We start from the raw sequence: 22,550 nt of genomic DNA on the forward strand, positions 1-22,550 counted from the left end.
GCAATTGAATTGGAAGAACATAGAGTTAAAAGTTAATCAAGTCTCGTGAATTAATTGCATAAATATTCAGAAACTCCCCTTCCTCTCCTGGTTATATGCTGATATTTTAAGGCTAAATGTAGAATTCAGAGCAAGTGCCAGGAGTCTCACTTTGAGAACAGGACATTGGTACCCATTTAGATGCGGCGGTGCTTTCCAATCATCGCTCCCTGCGGACTGGGGACTACACGAAGGAGACTACAATTCAAGAGGGATGTCAGGAATCGATCGGGGCATGTAACATTCACCTCCCCACACTGGCGGGATGTGTGTGTGGACGAATGTCTAATATGAGTAATATACCAACATTTGGAACTGCGGGGGTGTCAAGGCTGCTTCCCCACTCTGAACTTTAGGGTACAAATGTGGGGGCCTGCATGAAACCTTCTAAGCTTAACTACCAGCTTATATCTGGTCCGCTGCCACCACTCCCAAATGTGCTAATTCCCTTCCCTGGGTAGCCTTGAGAGACTCTTCACCAATTCCCTGGTGAATACAGGTCCAAACCCCTTGGATCTTAAAACAAGGAGAAATTAACCATCCCCCCTCCTACCTCCCACCAACTCCTGGTGGATCAAGATCCAACCCCCTTGGATCTAAAACCAAGGAAAAATCAATCAGGTTCTTAAAAAGAAGGCTTTTAATGAAAGAAAAAGGTAAAAATCATCTCTGTGAAATCAGTTTGGAAATTAACTTTACAAGATAATCAAACTTAAAGAGCCCAGAGGAATCCCCTCTTGCCTTAGGTTCAAAGTTACAGCAAACAGAGATAAACACTCTAGCAAAAAGGTACGTTTACAAGTTGAGAAAACAAAGATAAAAACTAACATGCCTTGCCTGGCTGTTTACTTACAAATTGGAAATATGAGAGACTTGTTCAGAAAGATTTGGAGAGCCTGGACTGATGTCTGGTCCCTCTCAGTCCCAAGAGCGAACAACCCCCAAAACAAAGAGCACAAACAAAAGCCTTCCCCCCACCAAGATTTGAAAGTATCTTGTCCCCTTATTGGTCCTTTGGGTCAGGTGTCAGCCAGGTTACCTGAGCTTCTTAACCCTTTACAGGTAAAAGGATTTTGGAGTCTCTGGCCAGGAGGGATTTTATAGTACTGTACACAGGAGGGCTGTTACCCTTCCCTTTATAGTTATGACAAGGGGTTAGGTTGAACCCTACACCATTTGGGGACTAATACTGTGACCACCTTCCCATGCCAGCTGTCAATGTGGATATTGAAAACCTCCCCCTCTACCTTCCCATCAGTGGTCTACTTGAGCCATTGCTCCCAGGTTTCTCCTTCTGGCCTCTATGGTTTTGCGGGTTTCACATAGCTCCCCCCTCAACTGGGCAAAGCTGAGACTTTTTTGGTTGTGGCAAATAGTAAATGTGAGTATTGGTAAACATAGTACTTATATTACATTTACATTTGTCTACTAGCAGGTTGCTAACACTTCCAACCTCCCAAAACAGTTCTTCCCAGGAATTAACACATACACATTGCCCATTATACAGTACTTTGGTCTCATTATCCAGTTCATCAAACAAACAGGATCCTAGTGACATGTCTTTACTACAGGGCTCTGGAGTAACAGGCAAGGACAAGCATACCCACTTTTGAGGAGTCCACTAGAGCATGAGATAAGATACTGTGACATTACCCAGGTACAATCTGGAGAGAGGGACAGCTGTATCCCCTCAATTTTCCAACCTGGAGTGTCTCTTACACTGCTTTGCTGTGAGAACAACCACTTTGTTTCCCAACCTCCCCACCTCCAAGGGCCCTGTGAGCCTGGTGCTGTGGCTTTGCCAGAGCTGGTCACAAGCCAGGCTTAGCTCAGGTAAGGGCTATGAAGCTGTTCCCGGTGAAGAGTCCAGAGGTCACTGCTGGGGCCTGGTTGTCTGCATCCAGCCTGTGTGAGCGTCATGAAGGTGGTTGGTTTGCAGAGGGATATGATGGCAATAAGTACAATTTCAGGGGTGGCAGATTTCCCAGAATTACGTCCCCGTCTTTGCTGCACTAGGAGTTAGTATTTTTATTGTACGAACATTAATTTTGATCAGAAATGACTTTTTTATGGATATAAAAACATGGTTAAAATTGTCTCCACTCTGCCTGTTGCCCAGTGAAAAACACCATGATGGGACCATGGTTATGGCCACCTCGCTCCCTGGTCCTTCCACTAACATGGACAATACGAACCCAAGTTCCTGCTGGATTGTCCATTGTGGCCTTAGGGGCACAAGAACTGCAGCACAAAACATGATGTCACCCATTGTGTTTTATTTCTATTTGACTGTCTGGATTACATTACAAAACTTAAGTATCTAGCATAGAGAAACAATGAATAGGGGACATGCACAGGGATTTACTTTGATCGTTAGTGGATTTTGTGCCTTACCCAAAGTCGGCTCTGTGCAGTTTCAGATGCTGTACACACTCCTCACATAGGGTGAATGTTAAGACAGGACCCTGAAGAAAAATACCATCATATTGCACGTATCAGTGCTGAACATGAGAGAGTGACAGAGCTGTCCACAGCTTCATTTTCATATACGTTGTGTAACATGGAGGCAGCACAGGACTACAAAGACTGTCTCAGTAACTCCATGCAGATCATGTCCATTTATTTCACATTAGTGCTGAGATTTTCAATGGGGGAGTTCAACTCAGTTTCAATGGGGGCTGATAGCCGGAGGTTTTCACAGCTGCCTGGCTGATTTAGGCAAAGTTATAATCTAGGAGTCTCTGCATGTTTTTGTGAAAGCCCCATATTTACTGACTGCTTTGTTCAAGGCTTCCTTGACCTCTCTGTTTCTCAGGCTGTAGATGAGGGGATTTGCCAGGGGAGTCACGACTGTGTAGGAAAGAGAGAGCACTTTGTTGAGGAAGCTTAATGTTTCACGATTCGGTAGCATGTAGACAATCATTAGGGTTCCATAGTAAATTGTCACCACGATGAGGTGAGAGGAGCAGGTGGAAAATGCCTTTTGCCTCCCAGTGGTGGAAGGGATTCTCAGGATGGTGTTGAGGATACACACATAGGATGTCAGTGTTAGTAAGAATGGAGGCAGGGTGAATACACAGGCCAGTACGAAATTTAGCAATATGACCAGATGTGTGTCACTGCAGGAAAGTTTTATCAATGGGATGAGATCACAATAGAAATGGTCAATTTCATTCGGGCCACAGAATATTAAGTGAGACATGAATAATACAAATATGGCAGTAGCCAAACAACCATTTAACCATGATCCAGCAGCCAACTGGAGGCAAAACCTGGTATTCATAAGAGCTGTATAGTGCAGGGGTTTACATATTGCTAAATAACGATCATAAGACATCGCTGCTAGGAGATAGCATTCTGTAGCCGCCAGAGCACAAAAGAAATACAGTTGTGTGATGCAGCCACTGAATGAGATGGTTTTGTCCCCCATCCGGAGACTGGCCAGCATCTGGGGCAGGATGGTTGAGGTGTAGCAGGTCTCCAAGCAGGACAAGTTCCCCAGGAAGAAGTACATGGGGGTGTGAAGGTGTTGATCAGCCACAACTAGTGCAGTGATGAGGATGTTCCCAGTCACGGTTGCGATGTAGATCACTAGGAACATCAGGAAGAGAAGAATTTGCAGGTCAGGGAGATCCCCAAATCCCAGGAGGATGAATTCTGTGACAACTGTTTGATTTCTCCAGTCTCTGTCTGCCATGGGTTCAGTCAAGGAACAAGAAAACAAACTGTGCAATTGAATTGGAAGAACACAGAGTTAAAAGCAACAGAGGGTCCTGTGGCACCTTTGAGTTAAAAGTTAATCACGTCTTGTGAATTAATTGTGTAAATATTAAGAAACTCTGCTTCCTCTCCTAGTTACAGGCTGAAAGTTTAAGACTAAATGTAGACTTCAGAGCTAAGTGCCAGGAATTTTAGTCCGAGGTCAGATCATTGGTATCCATGAAGACCTCAGTACTCAGCTACCAGAGAAATGGACTATTATATTAGTCATTGCTCTGACATGGCAGAATGATATGACAGATCAGACCACCTCTTTATCTACTGTCATATCCCATCTAGTAACTTACTGGAGCTTAACAATCATGCTTAAATGCTGTATTTCACTTCTGGCAATGACCAGAATCATGCCATGACTTAGGAGTCAAAATCAATAAATACATCAACCAATATTTTGGACTGAGATTTCCAGTGCAGCCTAGTATCCTTAGGCACGATCTTCTGTTAGAATTAATGGAAATTAATATAACCATATATCCTGGTATATTCAGCATTTCAGTGCCCCGTAGGAGAAGGAATAATTGTCACCCCCTCACAAGAGATCAGTTTATGCCATAAATTCTGAAATGGAGTAAATTCTCCTTTAGTTCCTGTGGTTGTGATGGTGACTGACAATGTCTTTTCTGTTGCCTGATGTTGACTATGTAGCAGTAATAAAATACAGCTCTTTGGAGGGTGGATCTTAGAAAGGGGCAAAACCAGGTTCTTGTGCAACCCTAACTGAGGAGTGACTCTCCGCACTCCATAATGAATTGTGGCATGAAAATACAGGAACAAGAAGGACTGTGGACCGAGTTGAGCAGTAGCCTGAGGGACTTCCTTGTACTGCATGGGCCACAGCAAGTGAAAAACATCATGTTCCCCAAAGACAATGAAAATAGAAGTTTCCATCCAACACATTACTGGGGTGAAATCCCCAATGGTGACAAAGTGGAGAGGCAATTGCTTATGTATTCAAAAACCCAGAATGCCGCATACTGTTTTTGTTGCAAACTCTTCTAGTCTAATGTTCCAGCCACATTGGGTTCTAAAGGAACAAAGGATTGGAAAAATCTGGCTAGAAATCTGCCATGCCATGAGAAGGCAGCAAATCACCAGAGAGCATTCCATAGGTGGAAAGAGCTGGAGATGAGACTAAGGTTAAAGGCCACCATAGATGATCAGCATCAAGAGACGATTGCATGAGAGTCTCTTTACTGGCAAAATGTTCTGAAAAGGCTCATTGCCATTGTGAGAATGCTTGCTATCCAAAACCTAGCACTGCATGGCACTTCAGATCAGCTGTATGTGCCAAACAATGGAAACTTTCTTAAAATTGCGGAGCTGATGGCTGAGTTTGATGCTGTACTCCAGGAGCATCTAGGAAGAGTCACCCACCCAAGAAATGTACACACACCACTACCTTGGAAAAACAATTCAAAATAAGATCATACAGTTACTGGCAACAAAAATCAAACAGAAGATTATGGCAGATCTGAAGTCAGCAAGATATTACTCTGTGATTCTGGACTGCACACCTGACAGCCATAGGGAACAAATGACTTGAATGGTGGGCTTTGTAACAACAACAGAACCTAGTGAAAATGTCCCTGCAATAGTGACTGTCAGAGAGCATTTTCTAGAATTTATTGACATTGATGATACTGTAGGAGCTGGTATGACAAATGTGCTTCTTAAAAAGCTGTAAGATACGGGAATTGCGATAGCTGACATGAGAGGTCAGAGCTACGATAATGGTGCCAACATGAGAGGAAAAAAAAGAAGAGTGCAGACATGGATCCTAGAGTTAAACCCTCGAGCTTATTTTGTCCCATGCAGTTCTCATCCATTGCACTTGGTGGTGAGTGATGCAGCATCAGCTTCTAGTGAGGCTGCTGAATGTTTTAATGTAATTCAACGCATCTATGTATTTTTTGCTGCATCAACTCATCGATGGCAAATTTTGAAGCAACATCTGGGAACATCCTCTCTGAGATTGAAATCACTGAGTGCCACATGATGGGAAAGTCGAGTGGAGGCAATAAAGCCTATCAAACACCAAATTGGGAAGATAGATTATGCCATAGTTGCCATTATGGAGGATAATGCTATGACAGGAACTGTTCGTGGGAGAACAGTGGCAGAGGGAAATGGAATCACCAGAAACATACATAACTTCAAATTTCTGTGTGGCTTAGTGTTGTGGCATGACATACTGTTTGAAATAAATGTTGTAAGCAAGAGTCTCCAAGGTGTTGACCTTGATAGATCTGGAGCAACGGAACGGGACAAAGCAAAGTCAAACCTACAGTCTTATCAGTCAGATAAGGGATTTCAAAATGTTCTGAAGAGTGCACAGAAGTTGGCAGAGGAATTTCACACTGAAGCTATTTTCCCACCCATTCAAGAATACAAGAGTCACCGAAGAAGAAGAAGAAGACATTTTGGTTACGAGGCACGGGATAATCCCATAAGAGACCCCAAACAACAATTCAAAGTTGAATTCTTTAACCAGGTGCTAGATTGTGCAATACAGTCAGTTGAAGAATGTTTCATGCGGCTCAAGGAACACAGCACTATATTTGGGATGTTGTATGATATTCCAAAAGTCCTCACTGTACCTGAAGAAGGCCTACGCCAGCGATGCAGGACACTAGAGACAGTGTTGACACATGATGACATGTGTGATATTGATGCGAGTGATTTAGGTGATGAACTGAAAGCCCTTTCAAGATACATTTTAGCAGGATCAACTCCAAAGGCTGTTCTGGAATATATGTGCACAAATAAGATGACCACCCTCTTTCCAAATGCTTTTGTTGCTCTGTGCATACTTCTAACACTTCCTGTAACAGTTGCCAGTGGAGAACGCAGCTTCTCCAAGCTGAAGTTAAAAACACATCTACGCTCCACAATGACACAGGAGAGGCTGGTCGGCCTTGCAACCATCTCAATTGAGCATGAGCTGGCCCAGACTGTGGACATTCAGCAGGAAGCAGTTCAAATCTTTGCAACCAAGATGGCACAGAAAGCACCACTTTGATTATTCAAACAGATAAAAATGCCAGTGTTTACTATGCAGACAAGAAAAGTGACATTTGCTGTTCAGGCATTTGAAAGTTAACTGTTACTTAAAATTTTTGAACAAGACATTTTAAGTTGTTAGTTCTCCTTTATTGGGGTAAGTAGCAGAGCAGTACCATGAGAGGAGTAGAACAGGAAGAAGGCAGAATTGAGAACTTTTCAAAGTTTTGGCCCAAGCGAGGGGACATGGGGGCATCATTTGAGCTCCCTGCCTCAGGTGCCAAAATGTTGTGGACTGGCCATTAATCTGGCATGTGTGATCCGGGCTAGTAAGACTCTAGCCCCACTTCCCACCCCATTGGGGCACACACTGAGCCCAATCCCCAGCTGATGTAAGTCTAGGTAGCTCTATTTGTCTCAGTAGCACAGATCCCCAACTGAGGACCTGTCACAAGACATGGATCTCGAGCTCCATCTCTGTTAAATGGTGCTATGAACGCTGACTGGCACTTCTGTGCAAAGGTGAACCTAAAACTACTTATATTCATCTGAAGAAGAGCTCTGTGTAGTTCAAAATCTTCTCTCATTCACCAACAGAAGCTGGTCCAAGAAAAGATATTACCTCACCCACCTTGTCCATCTAATATTCACAAAGCACTTTCATGCCTCTGTTTGGTGGTGGTCTAGAAATAGTTAGGAAGATGGTGCTCACCTGTAACCACAGCATAGCCCAAGCTTGAAGTGATGAGCTCTTATTTCTCAGGGCTTGGCCACCAGACTCGGGATCCTCAGCTGATTCTTGTCTCTCCTCTTTCTGCAGAAACAGAAATTGGAAAATGAGCTTCTCCTTCGATTTACAAAGTGTAAATGCTCCCTCATATTTATATCCGGTCTTCACACTTTTTAATACGGTCCCACTTCAACCTTTCTCCCACTTGGTTCATTTTGTGTCTCCAAAGCTTTGTGGCTAACAAGGCCCAGTGTGACTTGTACAGTGTGACTTGTATAATTGCATCTTTTAAAAGTCTAATGATCCTATATGGAAAATAGTTTGATGATGAACAAACACCAGCTTATATTTTTTGGGAGATGCCTGTCCAAGTTGATGGCCTGTTATAAGGTACTCACACCACACTGTTATTAATATTAAATATATACTGCCATCTAGGGAAAATGCACATTCCTTCTACACTACTCTACTTTACATAGCTGTATATAAATTACATTCCCTTTATACATTTGGGGCAGTTAAGTTCCAATACAACCCCCTTATATTCTTTCAGCAAATTTGACTAAATTGTCCATAGTCAAATGATTTCAATTAGATAGTCCCTTTGCCTGGATTATTTAAATACATTCCTTTGGAAAAGGGCCCATTTTTCCTTCAGAATGATTGCAAAGAAACCAAGAATTCTCTTTTTATAACACTTTTCTTTTTTAACCTTTTCACAAAGTTTAACTGCTTAATTCCCTCCAGCCTCTGCAGAGTTAACTTTTCACTCTCTTTCCTTAAATCACTTGCTTATCCCCCAAAATGACACGTCCATCAACTCAGATTTCATCATTCCAAGTACTATTTCAGGGATCTGAATTCCCCATGTTTGCACTTACTCCTTTCCTTACTCCTGCCACTATGCCCTCAGGGCTTCCAACTTGTTTTCCAATTTATCTGTTGCCTGCTTGCTTGTCTGGGCCTGATCCTGTTTTCCTCACTGCACCGTCCCTTTCCATGGGCACAGGCTTTGCTCCACTACCAATTTAGCAAGGAGGGTGGGCTCCTTAATTAACCACCACCCCTCCTGGTCCCTTTCCTTAAATATTTCTTTCAAAATTGTGAAATCATCCCAATATCACTCACAAGAAATACTACACTGCCCCCCACACCAGGGGCAGAGCAAGAAACCCTAAGTTCTCCTCTTCTGCTCAGTCATGCTATGGCTGAGGGTGTATGCACCGAGGATTTGTCCTTTCACTTGGAGCGAGGATCAATAAGTCCTCCTCCTATTGCCCAGCACTTCTACAGCCAGGGGTAGACCCACCTGCACCCTTCCCCCACTGACCGGGGTGGAGAGAGGAATGCTAAACCTCCCTCCATTTCTCAGTCATGCTATGACTGAGGGTGGGGCACAGCTTTAATCATAAAAGCTTCAACATAATATACCAACCGTATGAGGCAGAGCAAACATGAAATAACAAGGGCAGACCAGTTGGTGCGCTCTGCAGGGCCCTTCCCCACCCACACAATTCTCCACCAAAAATGTGACAGATTTATGTTACCAATCTGCCTGAGGCGTCAGGTGACCAGGCTGAGGCTGCAGGATTGTTAGGAGAGGAGATGAAGGAGCACACCAAGTGTCTAAGTTTTAAAGCTTTATTAATAAAATAACAGCAGTGAGTGCTGGGTGCTTCCCACGTCACTCAGGGGAAGAAAGAAAGCGTTAGTGCCCACACCCTAACCCACTTTCATACTCACACACGCACAACCCAAGGCTGGCCAAGCCTGGTTGTAATGTCAGAAGAAGAGGGGGAAGGGTAGACAAGAGTTCTATCCTGTGCACAGGCTGTCCAGGATCCGCTGTTGATCTCTAACTTGCTTCAGCTCTTGGGAGGGTTTTAAGTCCTGGGGTCTTATGGGGGTTTCATTCAGGGACCTCTGCCCCCCGTGCTCTTTGTACCAGTCCAAACCAGCTTTCTGTCAGTGTCAGGCTGGCCCAACAGTGTCAGGATGGCTGAATGGTCTAAGATGCCAGACTCAAGGCTCTGTCTTCCTCACTCCTGGGTGTTCAGGGTCTCTGTAGAGAGACATGGGTTCAAATCCCACTTCTGACACATTTTGGGCCAAATGTGAGGCATACAAGGGTGCTAAAGGAGTTGGCAGATGTGATTGCAGAGCCATTGGCCATTATCTTTGAAAACTCATGGTGATTGGGGGAGGTCCTGGATGACTGGAAAAAGGCTAATGTAGTGCCCATCTTTAAAAAAGGGAAGAAGGAGGATCAGGGGAACTACAGGCCAGTAAGCCTCACCTCAGTCCCTGGAAAAATCATGGAGCAGGTCCTCAAGGAATTAATTCTGAAGCACTTAGAGGAGAGGAAAGTGATCAGGAACAGTCAGCATGGATTCACCAACGGCAAGTCATGCCTGACTAACATAATTGCCTTCTATGATGAGAGAACTGGCTCTGTGGATGAGGGGAAAGCAGTAGATGTGTTATTCCTTGACTTTAGCAAAGCTTTTGATACGGTCTCCAACAGTATTCTTGCTGGCAAGTTAAAGAAGTATGGGCTGGATGAATGGACTATATGGTGGATAGAAAGCTGGCTAGATTGTCGGGCTCAACGGGTAGTGATCAATGGCTCCATGTCTAGTTGGCAGTCAGTATCAAGCAGAGTGCCCCAAGGTTCGGTCCTGGGGCCAGTTTTGTTCAATATCTTCATTAATAATCTGGAGTATAGCGTGGACTGCACCCTCAGCAAGTTTGCAGATGACAGTAAACTGGGAGGAGTGGTAGATATGCTGGAGGGTGGGGATAGGATACAGAGGGACCTAGACAAATTAGAGGATTGGATCAAAAGAAATCTGATGAGGTTCAACAGGGACAAGTGCAGAGTCCTACACTTAGGACGGAAGAATCCCATGCACTGCTACAGACTAGGGACCGAATGGGTAGGCAGCAGTTCTGCAGAAAAGGATCTAGGGGTTACAGTGGATGAGAAACTGGATATGAGTCAACAGTGTGCCCTTGTTGCGAAGAAGGCTAACTGCATTTTGGGCTGTATAAGTAGGGATGTTGCCAGCAGATCAAGGGGTGTGATCATTCCCCTCTATTCGACAATGGTGAGGCCTCATCTGGAGCAATGTATCCAGTTTTGGGCCCCACACTACAAGAAGGATGTGGAAAAATTGGAAAGAGTCCAGCGGAGGGCAACAAAAATGATTAGGGGGCTGGAGCACATGACTTATGAGGAGAGGCTGAGGGAACTGGGATTGTTTAGTCTGCAGAAGAGAAGAATGAGGGGGGATTTTATAGGTGCTTTCAACTACCTGAAAGGGGGTTCCAAAGAGGATGGATCTAGACTGTTCTCAGTGGTACCAGATGACAGAACAAGGAGTAATGGTCCCTAGTTGCAGTGGGGGAGGTTTAGGTTGGATATTAGGAAAAACTTTTTCACTAGGAGGGTGGTGAAGCACTGGAATAGGTTACCTAAGGAAGTGGTGGAATCTCCTTCCTTAGAGGTTTTTAAGGTCAGGCTTGACAAAGCCCTGGATGGGATTATTTAGTAGGGGATTGGCCCTACTTTGAGCAGGGGGTTGGACTAGATGACCTCCTGAGGTCCCTTCCAACCCTGATATTCTATGATTCTATGGCTCCCTCAGCTTTCCCCAAACTCACCGGCTTCAGGGATGCAAAACTGTTGTTTTCCCCCTCGCTGGCCTTCATCGTCTCACTAGTTTTTGCAATCCCCTGCAGTCTTGTTCAGTTTACTTCTCTTTTCTCACGGTTGGCTGGGGTTGGGTGAGATACAGATTCGGCTGCAGGTTTAGCGGGGGTATCGCATCAGTCCAGTGCATTTCTGTTTCCAACAGAAATGCATAGATTGAACCTAGCATAACAGCAGGCTCTCCAGGCTGAGATTCTCAGAGGCGCCTAATGGAGTTATGCACCCAAATCCCTGTGAAATGGGAGTTGGGCACTTAACTCCATTAGGGCCCTTGGAAAATCCTTCGCGCAGTGCTGAAGTCCTTCTGTTCTCACCAGTGCCCAGCTCCCCTGCCTCTGGCCAAGCTCTGACATGCTCCCAGTGACTGAGCCAGCCCTGCCCTGTTTGGCATCACAGGAATTCTGCCTGTTGGTAGGTGGTAGATGCTTTCTTTCAACATAGGTTGCCTCATGCCCGGAGGAGAGGGCACTGAGTGCAGTGGAGCTGTCTAAGGCACTTAGGACTGACTAGACACCATGTGATGAGAGCTACCTCTCTTGGGATGGGCACTTTTTGCAGTCAGTTTTGGGGACCCCCAATGTAACAGCTCCCCTCCCTTTAAACTGCTCTGTGCCATTGGCAGCAGCAGCAGAGCAGCTGATGCCCTCCTGCAGGGCCACAGGCCAAGTCCCTCTTCGGTGACTGTTTGACAAACCCGAACCCCAAGAATGGCCTCACCTCTACATGTGCCCTGGCAAACTGTGAGCTGGGTCTGGACAGTCCCAGTGGCCCTGGCTTGTGAGTCTACCTCTTTGTTTGCCCAACATCCCAGCCTCCATGGGCCCAGTGAGCCTAGAGCTGGTGCTTTGCCAGAGCTGGTCACAGCCGGGAATAGCCCAGGTAAGAGCTATGAAGGTGTTCCTGGTGAAGTGTCCAGAGGTCACTGCTGGGGCCTGGCTGTTTGTATCCGACCTGTGTGAGAGCAGTGAAGGTGGTGGGTTTGCAGAGGGCTATGATGGTTGTGACAGTGTAACCCCATAAGGCTTTATGGAGTGTGTGTTTGTGTGTGCTTATAAATGTATGTATGAAATAACTGGAATATGTTTTGTGCTGCCTGTGCCATGTAATATATCTCCATAAAGGTTATGGTCCACTATATCTATTCATCCTATCTGTACAGATATATCATTTTCTACTTGAGGTTAAGAATATGGGCTGTATACTTGCTTGGTTTCTAAGTAAGCTTTGGGAGGCATTTAATCAGTTTCTTTAGGAAAGAATTTGCAAGGTTAAGTACATGATCAGGAAGCACTTGGGGAACAATGCATCTTGGAATGCTCCAATCCACATAAGAAGTCTTCCTGGAGACATATAAGATACCATGTGGACAATGGCTTCGGCCTGTAAAGACTGAGTCATGCAGGAACATGTGACTTGCCCAGGTGACTCCAGAACTCCATCTTGGAGCTGGACTTTGCATAGGAGTGAGGAGGGGGGGTCTCCACCCACAAGAGAAAGTCTATTTAAACCCGTGGGAGACCCCTCCATTTTGTCTTCAGCTGGCTAAAGAAGGAGCCTCTCCACCACTCCCCTCCCCCCCAGGATACTTGAAGGAAACTGAAACAAAGGACAGTAACTACAGGGGGTGTGAGTGATTGCTGGAGTCAGGCTAAAAGGAGATTAGCCTGTAAAAGGGAGCATTCTGGAACTGGTGAGGAACTTATCTGTATTTAGTTTGATTAGACATAGATTTGCGCATTTTATTTTATTTTGCTTGGTGACTTACTTTGTTCTGTCTTTTAGCACTTGGAACCACTTAAATCCTATTTTCTGTATTTAATAAAATCACTTTTTATTTAGTAATTTACTCAGAGTACGTATTAATACCTGGGAGAGCAAACAACTGTGCATATCTCTCTATCAGTGTTATAGAGGGCGAAAAATTTATGAGTTTGCCCTGCATAAGCTTTATGTAGGGTAAAACGGATTTATTTGGGTTTAGACCCCATTGGGAGTTGGGCATCTGAGTGCTAAAGACAAGCACACTTCTGTGAGCTGTTTTCAGGTAAACGTGCAGCTTTGGGGCAAATGATTCAGACCCTGGGTCTGTGTTGGAGCAGACGGGAGTGTCTGGCTCAGCAAGACAGGATGCTGGAGTCCTGAGCTGGCAGGGAAAACAGAAGCAGGAGTAGTCTTTGCACATTGGGTGGCAGCTCCCAAAGGGGTTTCTGTGATCCAACCCGTCACAGTGGCAATAAGCACTATTTCAGGGTGGCAGATTTCCCAGGCTTATGTGCATATTTTTATTGTCCAACCATTAATTTTGATCAAAAATTGCTTTTTTACGGAAATAAAAAAATGATTAAAATTGTCTCCACTCTGCCTGGTGCCCAGTTAAAAACTCCATGATGGGAATGTGATTATGGCCACTTCCCTCCCTGGTCCTTCCAGTTAGATGGACAACACTGTCTTGAGTTCCGGCTGGATCCTCCATTTCGTCTTTAGGGGCATAAAAAACGATGTACAGAAACAAACATGATGTCACCCATTGTTTTGTTTGTATTTGACTGTCTGAATTTGATTACAAGACTTTATTATCTAACATAGACATAGGTGCCAACTCCGTGGGTGCTCCGGGGCTGGAGCACCCATGTGGAAAAATTAGTGGGTGCTCTGCACCCGACAGCCAAGCTCCCCTCATCCCCTGCTCCACCCCCTCTCCCCTCAGCACACCAAGTCTCTGCTCTTCCCCCTACCTCCCAGCGCTTCCCGCCCAGCCACCGCCAAACAGCTGTTTGGCAGCATTAGCACACTCTGGGAGGAAGGGGGAATGTGGTGTGCTCAGGGGTGGAGGTGGGGAAGAGGCGGGGCCAGGGCAGGGCTTTCGGGAAAGAGTTGTAATAGGGGCAGGGTGGGGTTGGAATGGGAATGGGAGAGGGGTGGGGCCTCATGAAAGGGGTGGAGTGGTGGTGGGGCCGGGGACGGGGGGAGCGAGCACCCATGGTAAAGCGGGGAAGTCGGCGCCTATAAACATAGAGAAACAATGAACAGGGGATATACACAGGGATTTACTTGGATAATTAGTGGGTTTTGTGCCTTACACAATGTCAGCTGTGTGCATTTTCAGACGCTGTACAAGTTCATCCCACAGGGTGAACATTTAGCCAAGGCCATGGAGAAAAATACCATCATACTGGGTGTATCAGTGCTGAACATGAGAGAGTGACAGAGCTGTCCGCAACTGCCCTGTCCTATATGTTGGGTTACATGGACACAGCACAGAAACATAAACATTCTGTCTCAGTAACTCCATACAGATTGTCTCAATTTTTTTCATATTAGTGCTAAGATTTCCAATGGGAGTTTTCAACTTAATATCAATGGGGGCTGATTGCCTAAATCACCCAGCCAGCTTGAAAACCTCAGGCTAAGTCTCAGCACGTTTTTGTGAAAGCCACATATTTACTGACTGCTTTTTTCAAGGCTTCCTTGACCTCTCTGTTTCTCAGGCTGTAGATGAGGGGATTTACCAGGGGAGTCATGACTGTGTAGGAAAGAGAGAGCACTTTGTTTAGTAGGCTTAATGTATTGTATTTCGGAAGCACGTAGACAATCATTAGGGTTCCATAGTAAATTGTCACCACAATGAGATGGGAGGAGCAGGTGGAAAAGGCCTTTTGTCTCCCAGTGGTGGAAGGGATTCTCAGGATGCTGGCAATGATACACACGTAGGATGTCAGAGTTAGTAGGAATGGAGGCAGGATGAATACACAGGATAGTATGAAATGGAACAATACTAACCAGTGTGTGTCACTACAGGACAGTTCCATGAATGGGATGACATCACAATAGAAATGGTCAATTTCATTCGGGCCACAGAATGTTAACTGTGATAGGAAGAAGACAAAGATGGAACTAGCCAAAGAACCATTTAACGAGGACCCAGCAGCCAACTGGAGGCAAAACCTGTTATTCATAAGAGTTGAATAGCGCAGGGGTTTACATATCGCTAAATACCGATCATAAGACATGGCTGCTAGGAGATAGCATTCTGTACATAGTAGAGCACAAAAGAAATACAGTTGTAAGAGGCAGCCACTGAATGAGATGGTTTTGTTCCCCGTCAGGAGATTGGCCAGCATCTGGGGCAGGATGGTTGAGGTGTAGCAGGTCTCCAAGCACGACAAGTTCCCCAGGAAGAAGTACATGGGAGTGTGAAGGTGCTGATCATCCACAACTAGTGCAGTGATGAGAGTGTTCCCAGTCACGGTTGCGATGTAGATCACTAGGAACATCAGAAAGAAAAGAATTTGCAGGTCAGGGAGTTCCCTGAATCCTAGGAGGATGAATTCCGTGACAGCTGTTTGATTTCTCCAGTCTCTGTCTTCCATGGGTTTAGTCTTGGAACAATAAAACAAACTGGACAATTGAATTGGAAAAACATAGTTAAAAGTTCATGATTTAATTCCATAAATATTCAGAAACTCCCCTTCCTCTCCTGGTTACAGGCTGAAATTTTAAGGCTAAATGTAGATTTCAGAGCTAAGTGCCAGGAGTCTCAGCCCGAGGACAGAACATTGGTGTCCAGGTAGATCTCCCTCTGCCATGTCAGAACAATGACTAATATAACAGGCCATTTCTCTGATAACCGAGTACTGATATGACAGATTAGACCATTTCTTTATCTACTGTCATATTCCTTCTAGTGACATACAGGAGATTAACAATGATGCTTAAATGCTGTACTTCACTTCTGGCAATGGCCAGAATCATGCCATGATTAGGAGTCAAAATTAATAAATACATCAACTAAAATGTTGGACTGAGATTTCCAACCCAGTCTAGTGTCCTTAGGCACTGATCTCTGCTTACAATTAATGGAAATTAATCTAACCATATATCCTGGTATATTCAGCATTTCAGTGCCTTGTAGGAGAAGGAATAATTTTCACCCCCTCAAAAGAGATCAGTTTATGCCATAAATTCGGAAGTGGAGTAAATTCTCCCTTAGTTCCTATGGTGGTGATGGGGTCAGGGACTAGCAATGCCTTTTCTGTTTCCCAACGTTAACTGTAGGTGTAATAAAATACAGCTCTTTGGAGGGTGGATCTTAGCATGGGACAGAACCAGGCTGATGTGCAACCCTATCTGGGGAGTGACCCTCCCAACTTCTTAATGAGTGTGGGATGATAATACAGGAACAAGAAATTCATTTGGGGTTGTAGGTGGAAGATGTTGTCCCTGAACTCAGAGTCTAGAAATAATCTGGCATGTTTGATCTGGGCTAGTAAGACTCCTTCACCACTCCCCACCCTCTTGGGCGACTCACTAAGCCTGATCCCCAGCTGATATAATTCAAGGTAACTCCATTTGTGTTAGTGGGGCAGTTCCCCAACTGAGGACCTGTCACAAGACATGGATCTCAACCTCCATCTCTGTGAAATGGTGCTATGAATGCTGACTGGCACTGCAGTGGAAGGCGAGGCTAAAACTGATAATATTATTAATCTGAAGAAGAGCTCTGTGTTGCTCAAAAGCTTCTCTCATTAACCAACAGAGGTTGGTCCAATAAAAGATATTATCTCACCCACCTTGTCCATCTAATATTCACAAAACACATTCATGCCTCTGTTTGCAGTGGTATAGAAATACAGTCAGGAAGATGGTGCTCACCTGTAACCACAGCACAGTCCAAGCTTGAAGCAATGAGCTCTTATTTCTCAGGGTTCGGCCGCCAGGATTCAGGATCCTCAGCTGCGGTTCTTGTCTCTCCTTTTTCTGCAGAAACTGGATTTTCTCAGTGAAGAGACCTGCAGTTACCTGAAGGGATGAGCAGGTGCATTTCATCTACATTTGAGCAATCGGCTTCCTCTTGGATTTACAAAGTGCAAATGCTGCCTCATATTTGTATTCGATCTTCACAGTTTTTAGTACGGTCCCACTTCAACCTTTCTCCCACTTCGTTGATTTTTTGTCTCCAAAGCTTTATAGCTAACAATGCCCAATGGGACATGTACAGTGTAACCTGTATAATTGTATCTTTTATTAAGTCTAATGATTCCACGTGGAAAAGATTTTAGATCATGAATAAACACCAGCTTACATTCTTGGGAGATGCCTGTCAAAGATGATGACCTGTTATAATGTACTTGCCCCACCCGGTTATTAATATTCAATATATGCTGTCACCTAGTGGCCCTTTTTCTAGTAGTATTCTATTGGCTACAAAAATCTATTGGTCACTAGTCAGTATTTCTAACACCCCCCTCCGTTCCTCTGCTCATCTGCCATCTATTGTTGATTTCCCAGCATGGCAGCCTGTTTCTTTGCTGTCCTCTAGTGGATTCTTCTTGCTATCATAGCTGCATCTTTCCAGTTCTTGACTCATATCACCTGCTGGCCATTATTTAGTATAACAGCCGATTTCTCACTCCACAACATCTGCTGCTATCCACAGTTCATTACATATTGCAGGGGTCCTTTTCTCTTCAGGGCCCATTCCTCACCATTTATACACCGTTATTCAAATTCACCTTCCTTTCCACTTCCCTCAGGTGGTCATTTGGCAACATAACATCTTCTTTCTTGCCCTTCCACTTTGGCTGCTATCCACTGGGCCACACCACTACATCTTTTCCATTCCTCTGCCCCTAATGACCCTAGAGAGCTTAATCACACCTTTCCTTATTTCTTACCTACTGCTAGGTGTGCGGTATTCCAAAGTATAGCCACTGAGAACCAAATTGTAGAACAGCCTGATTGCAACATTAGTGGCTGTAGCAGAGGGAACCTGAGACATAAGGGCTAAGGATTGAACAGAAGTCAGGCCCTTCTGCTATAAAGCAAAGTCAGGCTCTGAGCAGAAGTAGGATGTTACAAAACATCCTTCTTACAGGTTCTCTCTGATATATAAACTTTCCCATTATTGCAAAAACAGAAGCAGTCCTAGGCACTAAGCAGTCACGTAAACATATTCCAGAGGGATGGTACCAGAACACCCCAATACCAAGAATGGTACAAGCACACTCCCCAAAGATAAGAAGAACATTCTGACCCCTTAAAGGTAAGGTCAGGATGACAGTAAGATGGATAGAGTTGTTTTGATAAGATATTGGGTGGTAACAAACTATGTCAGAGGGGCAATACGAAACTTGTTTGTATCAGTATATAAAAGAAGAGTTGCAGAGGGGGTATCTTTGTCCTGCCTAGGAGGGAACGGAAATACCCGCTGTTCACTGAGCCATATCCATTGTCACAGGCATACATATTCTGGTGTAACTATAGATATTGATCCGGGCAACTAGGACCGTGCTTTGTCGGCAATAAACCTGGCCGAGTGCCTTCGCTACTGAACTGGAGTCTGGTGGTTTTATTGGGAAGTTCGACCAAAGTCTGCTGTACTGGCTACCTGGCCAGAGCCAGTGCAGCACACAGCGAGAACACACACACAGAGCCAAAACATCTATTTACAGTAGCTACAACAGCACCTACCACAACGGCAGTGGCTCACAAAGGTTCAGCTGGGGTTTCCCATCCATCCAGTGCATTTCTGTTGATGTGGGATCTGTTTCCGATGGAAATGCATAGATTGAACCTACCAGGACAGAATACCAGGGGCTCTCCAGGCTCAGATTCTCAGAGGCATCTAAGAGAGTTAAGCAACCAACCCCTATTTCAAAGGGATTTGGGTGCCTAACTCCATTAAGGCCCTTGGAAAGTAATTTCTGCAGGGCTGAAGTCCTACCATTCTCAATGGTGCCACCTCCCCTGCCTCTGGCCAAGCCCTGAAATGCTCCCAGTGACTGAGACAGCACTGTCATTTTGGCATCACAGGAGTTCTGCCCATTGGTAGGTAGTAGCCACTTTCTCTCGCCAGAGGTTGCCTCACGCCCCAAGGAGAGGGTCCTGCATACAGCAGAGCTGTCTAAGGCACCTGGGGCTGACTAGACACCGTGCCCTGACAACTACCCCTCTAGGGACGGGCACTTGTTGCAGTGAGTTTTGGGGACACTCATTGCAAAGATCCCCTCCCTTTGAACTGCTCTGTGCAGCTGGTGGCAGCAGAGCAGCTTCTGCCCTGCAGGGCCACATGCCAAGTCCCTCCTCCGTGACCGTTTGACAGACACGACCCCAGGAATGGCCTCAGTTCTACATGTGCCCTGGCAAACCCCCTGCTGGGTTTGGACAGTCCCAGTGGACCTGGCCTCTGAGTCTACTTCTTTGTTTGCCCAACTTCCAGCCTCCAAGGGCCCTGTGAGCCTTGTGCTGTGGCTTTGCTGGAGCTGGTCCCAGCCGGGCTTAGCCCAGGTAAGAGCTATGAAGCTGTTCCTGGTGAAGTGTCCAGAGGTCACTGCTGGGGCCTGCTGTTTGCATCTGGCCTGTGTGAGCGCAGTGAAGGCGGTAGATTTGCAGATGCATATGACGGCAATAAGCACCATTTCAGGGGTGGCAGATTTCCCAGGCTTACTTCCCTATCTCTGCTGCACCAGGAGTTAATATTTTTATTGTCCAAACATTTATTTTGATCAGAAATGGCTTTTTTATGAAAATAAAAAAATGGTTAAAATTGTCTCCACTCCGCCTGGTGCCCAGTTAGAAAGTCTATGATGGAACGATTTTTATGGCCACCTCCCTCCCTGGTTAAAAGGACAACACTGACCTGAACTCTGTTAGGATTCTCCATTGTTTCCTTAGGGGCAGAAGAAATGACCTGTAGCTACAAGCATGATGAAGTCATCCCGTCACAGATCCACAGGTCTGGTGCTCTTGAACAGCTCTGGAAGAGTCCCTGGCAGGACCCCTTCAGGTTGTCTATCCCCTTAGGGTCACACACTCACTAGGGTAGGCCTCTTGGCTTCACCGCCTCCTGGAACCTAATGTAGCAGCCTTCGGCACCGCTGCTTCTCACTGTGAGCTCCCTTCAGTGAGTCCACTTGAATTGGACACCTGGGGAAGATTTGCACACCCAAAGGGGGCAATGCACCCCTGACTTCCTGACTCTGAAGTTACTTTCAGCCAGCCTTGTAAAAGCAGGAGAGTTTATGAGATGTCTGGAACACAGCGTAGAAAGTCCTTCATTAACATAGAGAACGGAAAGTTACATCTGGGTCAGTCCCAAAGCCCAGAGCTCTCTGACCTCTCTGTAGTCCCACTCCAACAGCTTCTCCCTGCCTCCAGCAGCCCACACTTAAGAATCCCACCTGGCCCCTCCCCAGTCCCTTGTCCTCCAGCTTGTCACACCCAGCTGGCTTCCTGTGGAGGCTGGTCCATCCATGGTCATTTGTTGTTAGGCGCCAAATGTCTGGGCAATTGTAGTGGCCATTGTCTTCTGGGAGTCTTCATAGGCATGGGTACCCAGATCCCAGGCAGCTAGGTGTCAGTCACACCTGTGTCTCTGAGAATCTGGAAAGAGTAAACAGCACTTTCCCCCACCTAATTAAATATGTACCACATAGAGGAAACTGAGGCACACACAACATTATGAAAAATTCCCACTTCGTCACACACCCATTGTGTTTTATTTGTATTAGACTGGCTGAATGTGATTACAAGACTTTATTATCTAACATAGAGAAACAACAAACAGGGGATATACACAGGGATTTACTTTCATGGGTAGTGGATTTTGTGCCTTACAAAATGTCAGCATTCATCTGTGCATTTTCAGATACTGTTCACGCTTCTCACATAGGATGAACTGCCAACACCATGGAGAAAAATACCATCATACTGCCTATATCAGTGCTGAATATGAGAGAGTGACAGAGCTATCCACAATGGCACTTTCCTATAAGTTGTGTTACATGGACACAGCGGGGGACCACAAAAACTGTCTCAGTAACTCTATACAGATCATCTCCAATTCTTTTTCACCTTAGTGCTGAGATGTTTTCAATGGGACTTTTCAACTTAATTTTGCTTAAATCACCCAGGCAGCTTTGAAAACCTCAGGCTAAGTTATTATCTCTGAGTGTCTGCATGTTTTTGTGAAAGTCACATTTGCTGACTGCTTTCCACAAGGCTTCCTTGACCTCTCTGTTTCTCAGGCTGTAGATGAGGGGGTTTGCCAGGGGAGTCAGGACAGTGTAGCAAAGAGAGAGCACTTTGTACAGGTCTCTCAGTGTATCATGTTTCGGCAGCATGTACACAATCATTATTGTTCCATAGAAAATTGTCATCACAATGAGGTGAGAGGAGCAGGTGGAAAATGCCTTCTGTCTCCCGGTGGTGGAAGGGATTCTCAGGATGGTGGTGATGACACACACATAAGATGTCAGGGTTAGTAGGAATGGAGGCAGAGTGAATACACAGGCTAGAATGAAATCTAGCAATATGATGAGGTGTGTGTCACTGCAAGAGAGTTTTATCAATGGGATGGATTCACAATAGAAATGGTCAATTTCATTCAGGGCACAGAATTTTAACTGTAACATGAATAATATAAAGATGGCAGTAGCCAAACAACCATTTAACCATGATCCAGCAGCCAACTGGAGGCAAAACCTGTTATTCATAAGAGTTGAATAGTGCAGGGGTTTACATATCGCTAAACACCTATCATAAGACATTGCTGCTAGGAGATAGCACTCTGTACATGCCAGGGAAGCAAAGAAATACAGTTGCGTAAAGCAGCCACTGAATGAGATGGTTTTGTCCCCAGTCAGGAGACTGGCCAGCATCCTGGGTAGGATGGTGGAGGTGTAGCAGGTCTCCAAGCAGGACAAGTTCCCCCAGGAAGAAGTACATGGGGGAGTGAAGGTGCTGATCAGCCACAACTAGAGCAATGATGAGGATGTTCCCGGCCACGGTTGTGATGTAGATCACTAGGAACATCAGGAAGAGAAGAATTTTCAGGTCAGGGAGTTTCCCGAATCCCAGGAGGATGAATTCTGTGATGGCCGTTTGATTTCTCCTGTCTGTGTCTGCCATGGGTTGAGTCTAGGAATGGCAATCCCTTTTCTGTTTTGGATGAGAATTCCCTGTGTTAATTATGTAGCAGTATTAAACTACAGCTTGTTTTGTCCATGGGTGTTAGGAGGGTTGCAAATCTTCCTAGTTTTGCCCCTTACCTGTGGAGTGACTCATCACTCCTGAATGGTTGTGGGCTGATCATACAGGAACGAGAACGGGACTGGTGAAGAAAGATATTCCTGAACTCAGAGTCTAGAAACAATCTGGAAAGTGCTACTCTCTGATCTGTACTACCTTGTGATCCACCCCATAGGGACTCAGTCCTGTGTTCCATAAGGACTAACATGTCCCGCTGAAGAACCTCAATGTTATCTACACTCTAAAGGCCTTCTCAGGTCG

The 22,550-nt window shown here is 45.3% G+C and overlaps 1 protein-coding gene and 2 pseudogenes across 1 annotated transcript; all 3 read right to left on the minus strand.

The window, feature by feature from the left end:
• Positions 1 to 2,753: 2,753 nt before the first annotated feature.
• LOC128847972 (olfactory receptor 2AP1-like) lies at positions 2,754 to 3,736 on the minus strand. Its single transcript, XM_054047694.1, is given in 2 exon segments — positions 2,754 to 2,804; positions 2,807 to 3,736. Coding segments are annotated over 2 exon segments (981 nt in total).
• A 10,513-nt stretch (positions 3,737 to 14,249) lies between these two features.
• LOC128848090 (olfactory receptor 6B1-like) lies at positions 14,250 to 15,684 on the minus strand (annotated as a pseudogene).
• Positions 15,685 to 21,187: 5,503 nt separating this feature from the next.
• Positions 21,188 to 22,169, minus strand: LOC128847973 (olfactory receptor 6C75-like; annotated as a pseudogene).
• Positions 22,170 to 22,550: the final 381 nt, after the last annotated feature.

This window comes from Malaclemys terrapin, chromosome 13 (assembly GCF_027887155.1).
Source record: "Malaclemys terrapin pileata isolate rMalTer1 chromosome 13, rMalTer1.hap1, whole genome shotgun sequence".
Taxonomy (NCBI): Eukaryota; Metazoa; Chordata; order Testudines; family Emydidae; genus Malaclemys; species Malaclemys terrapin.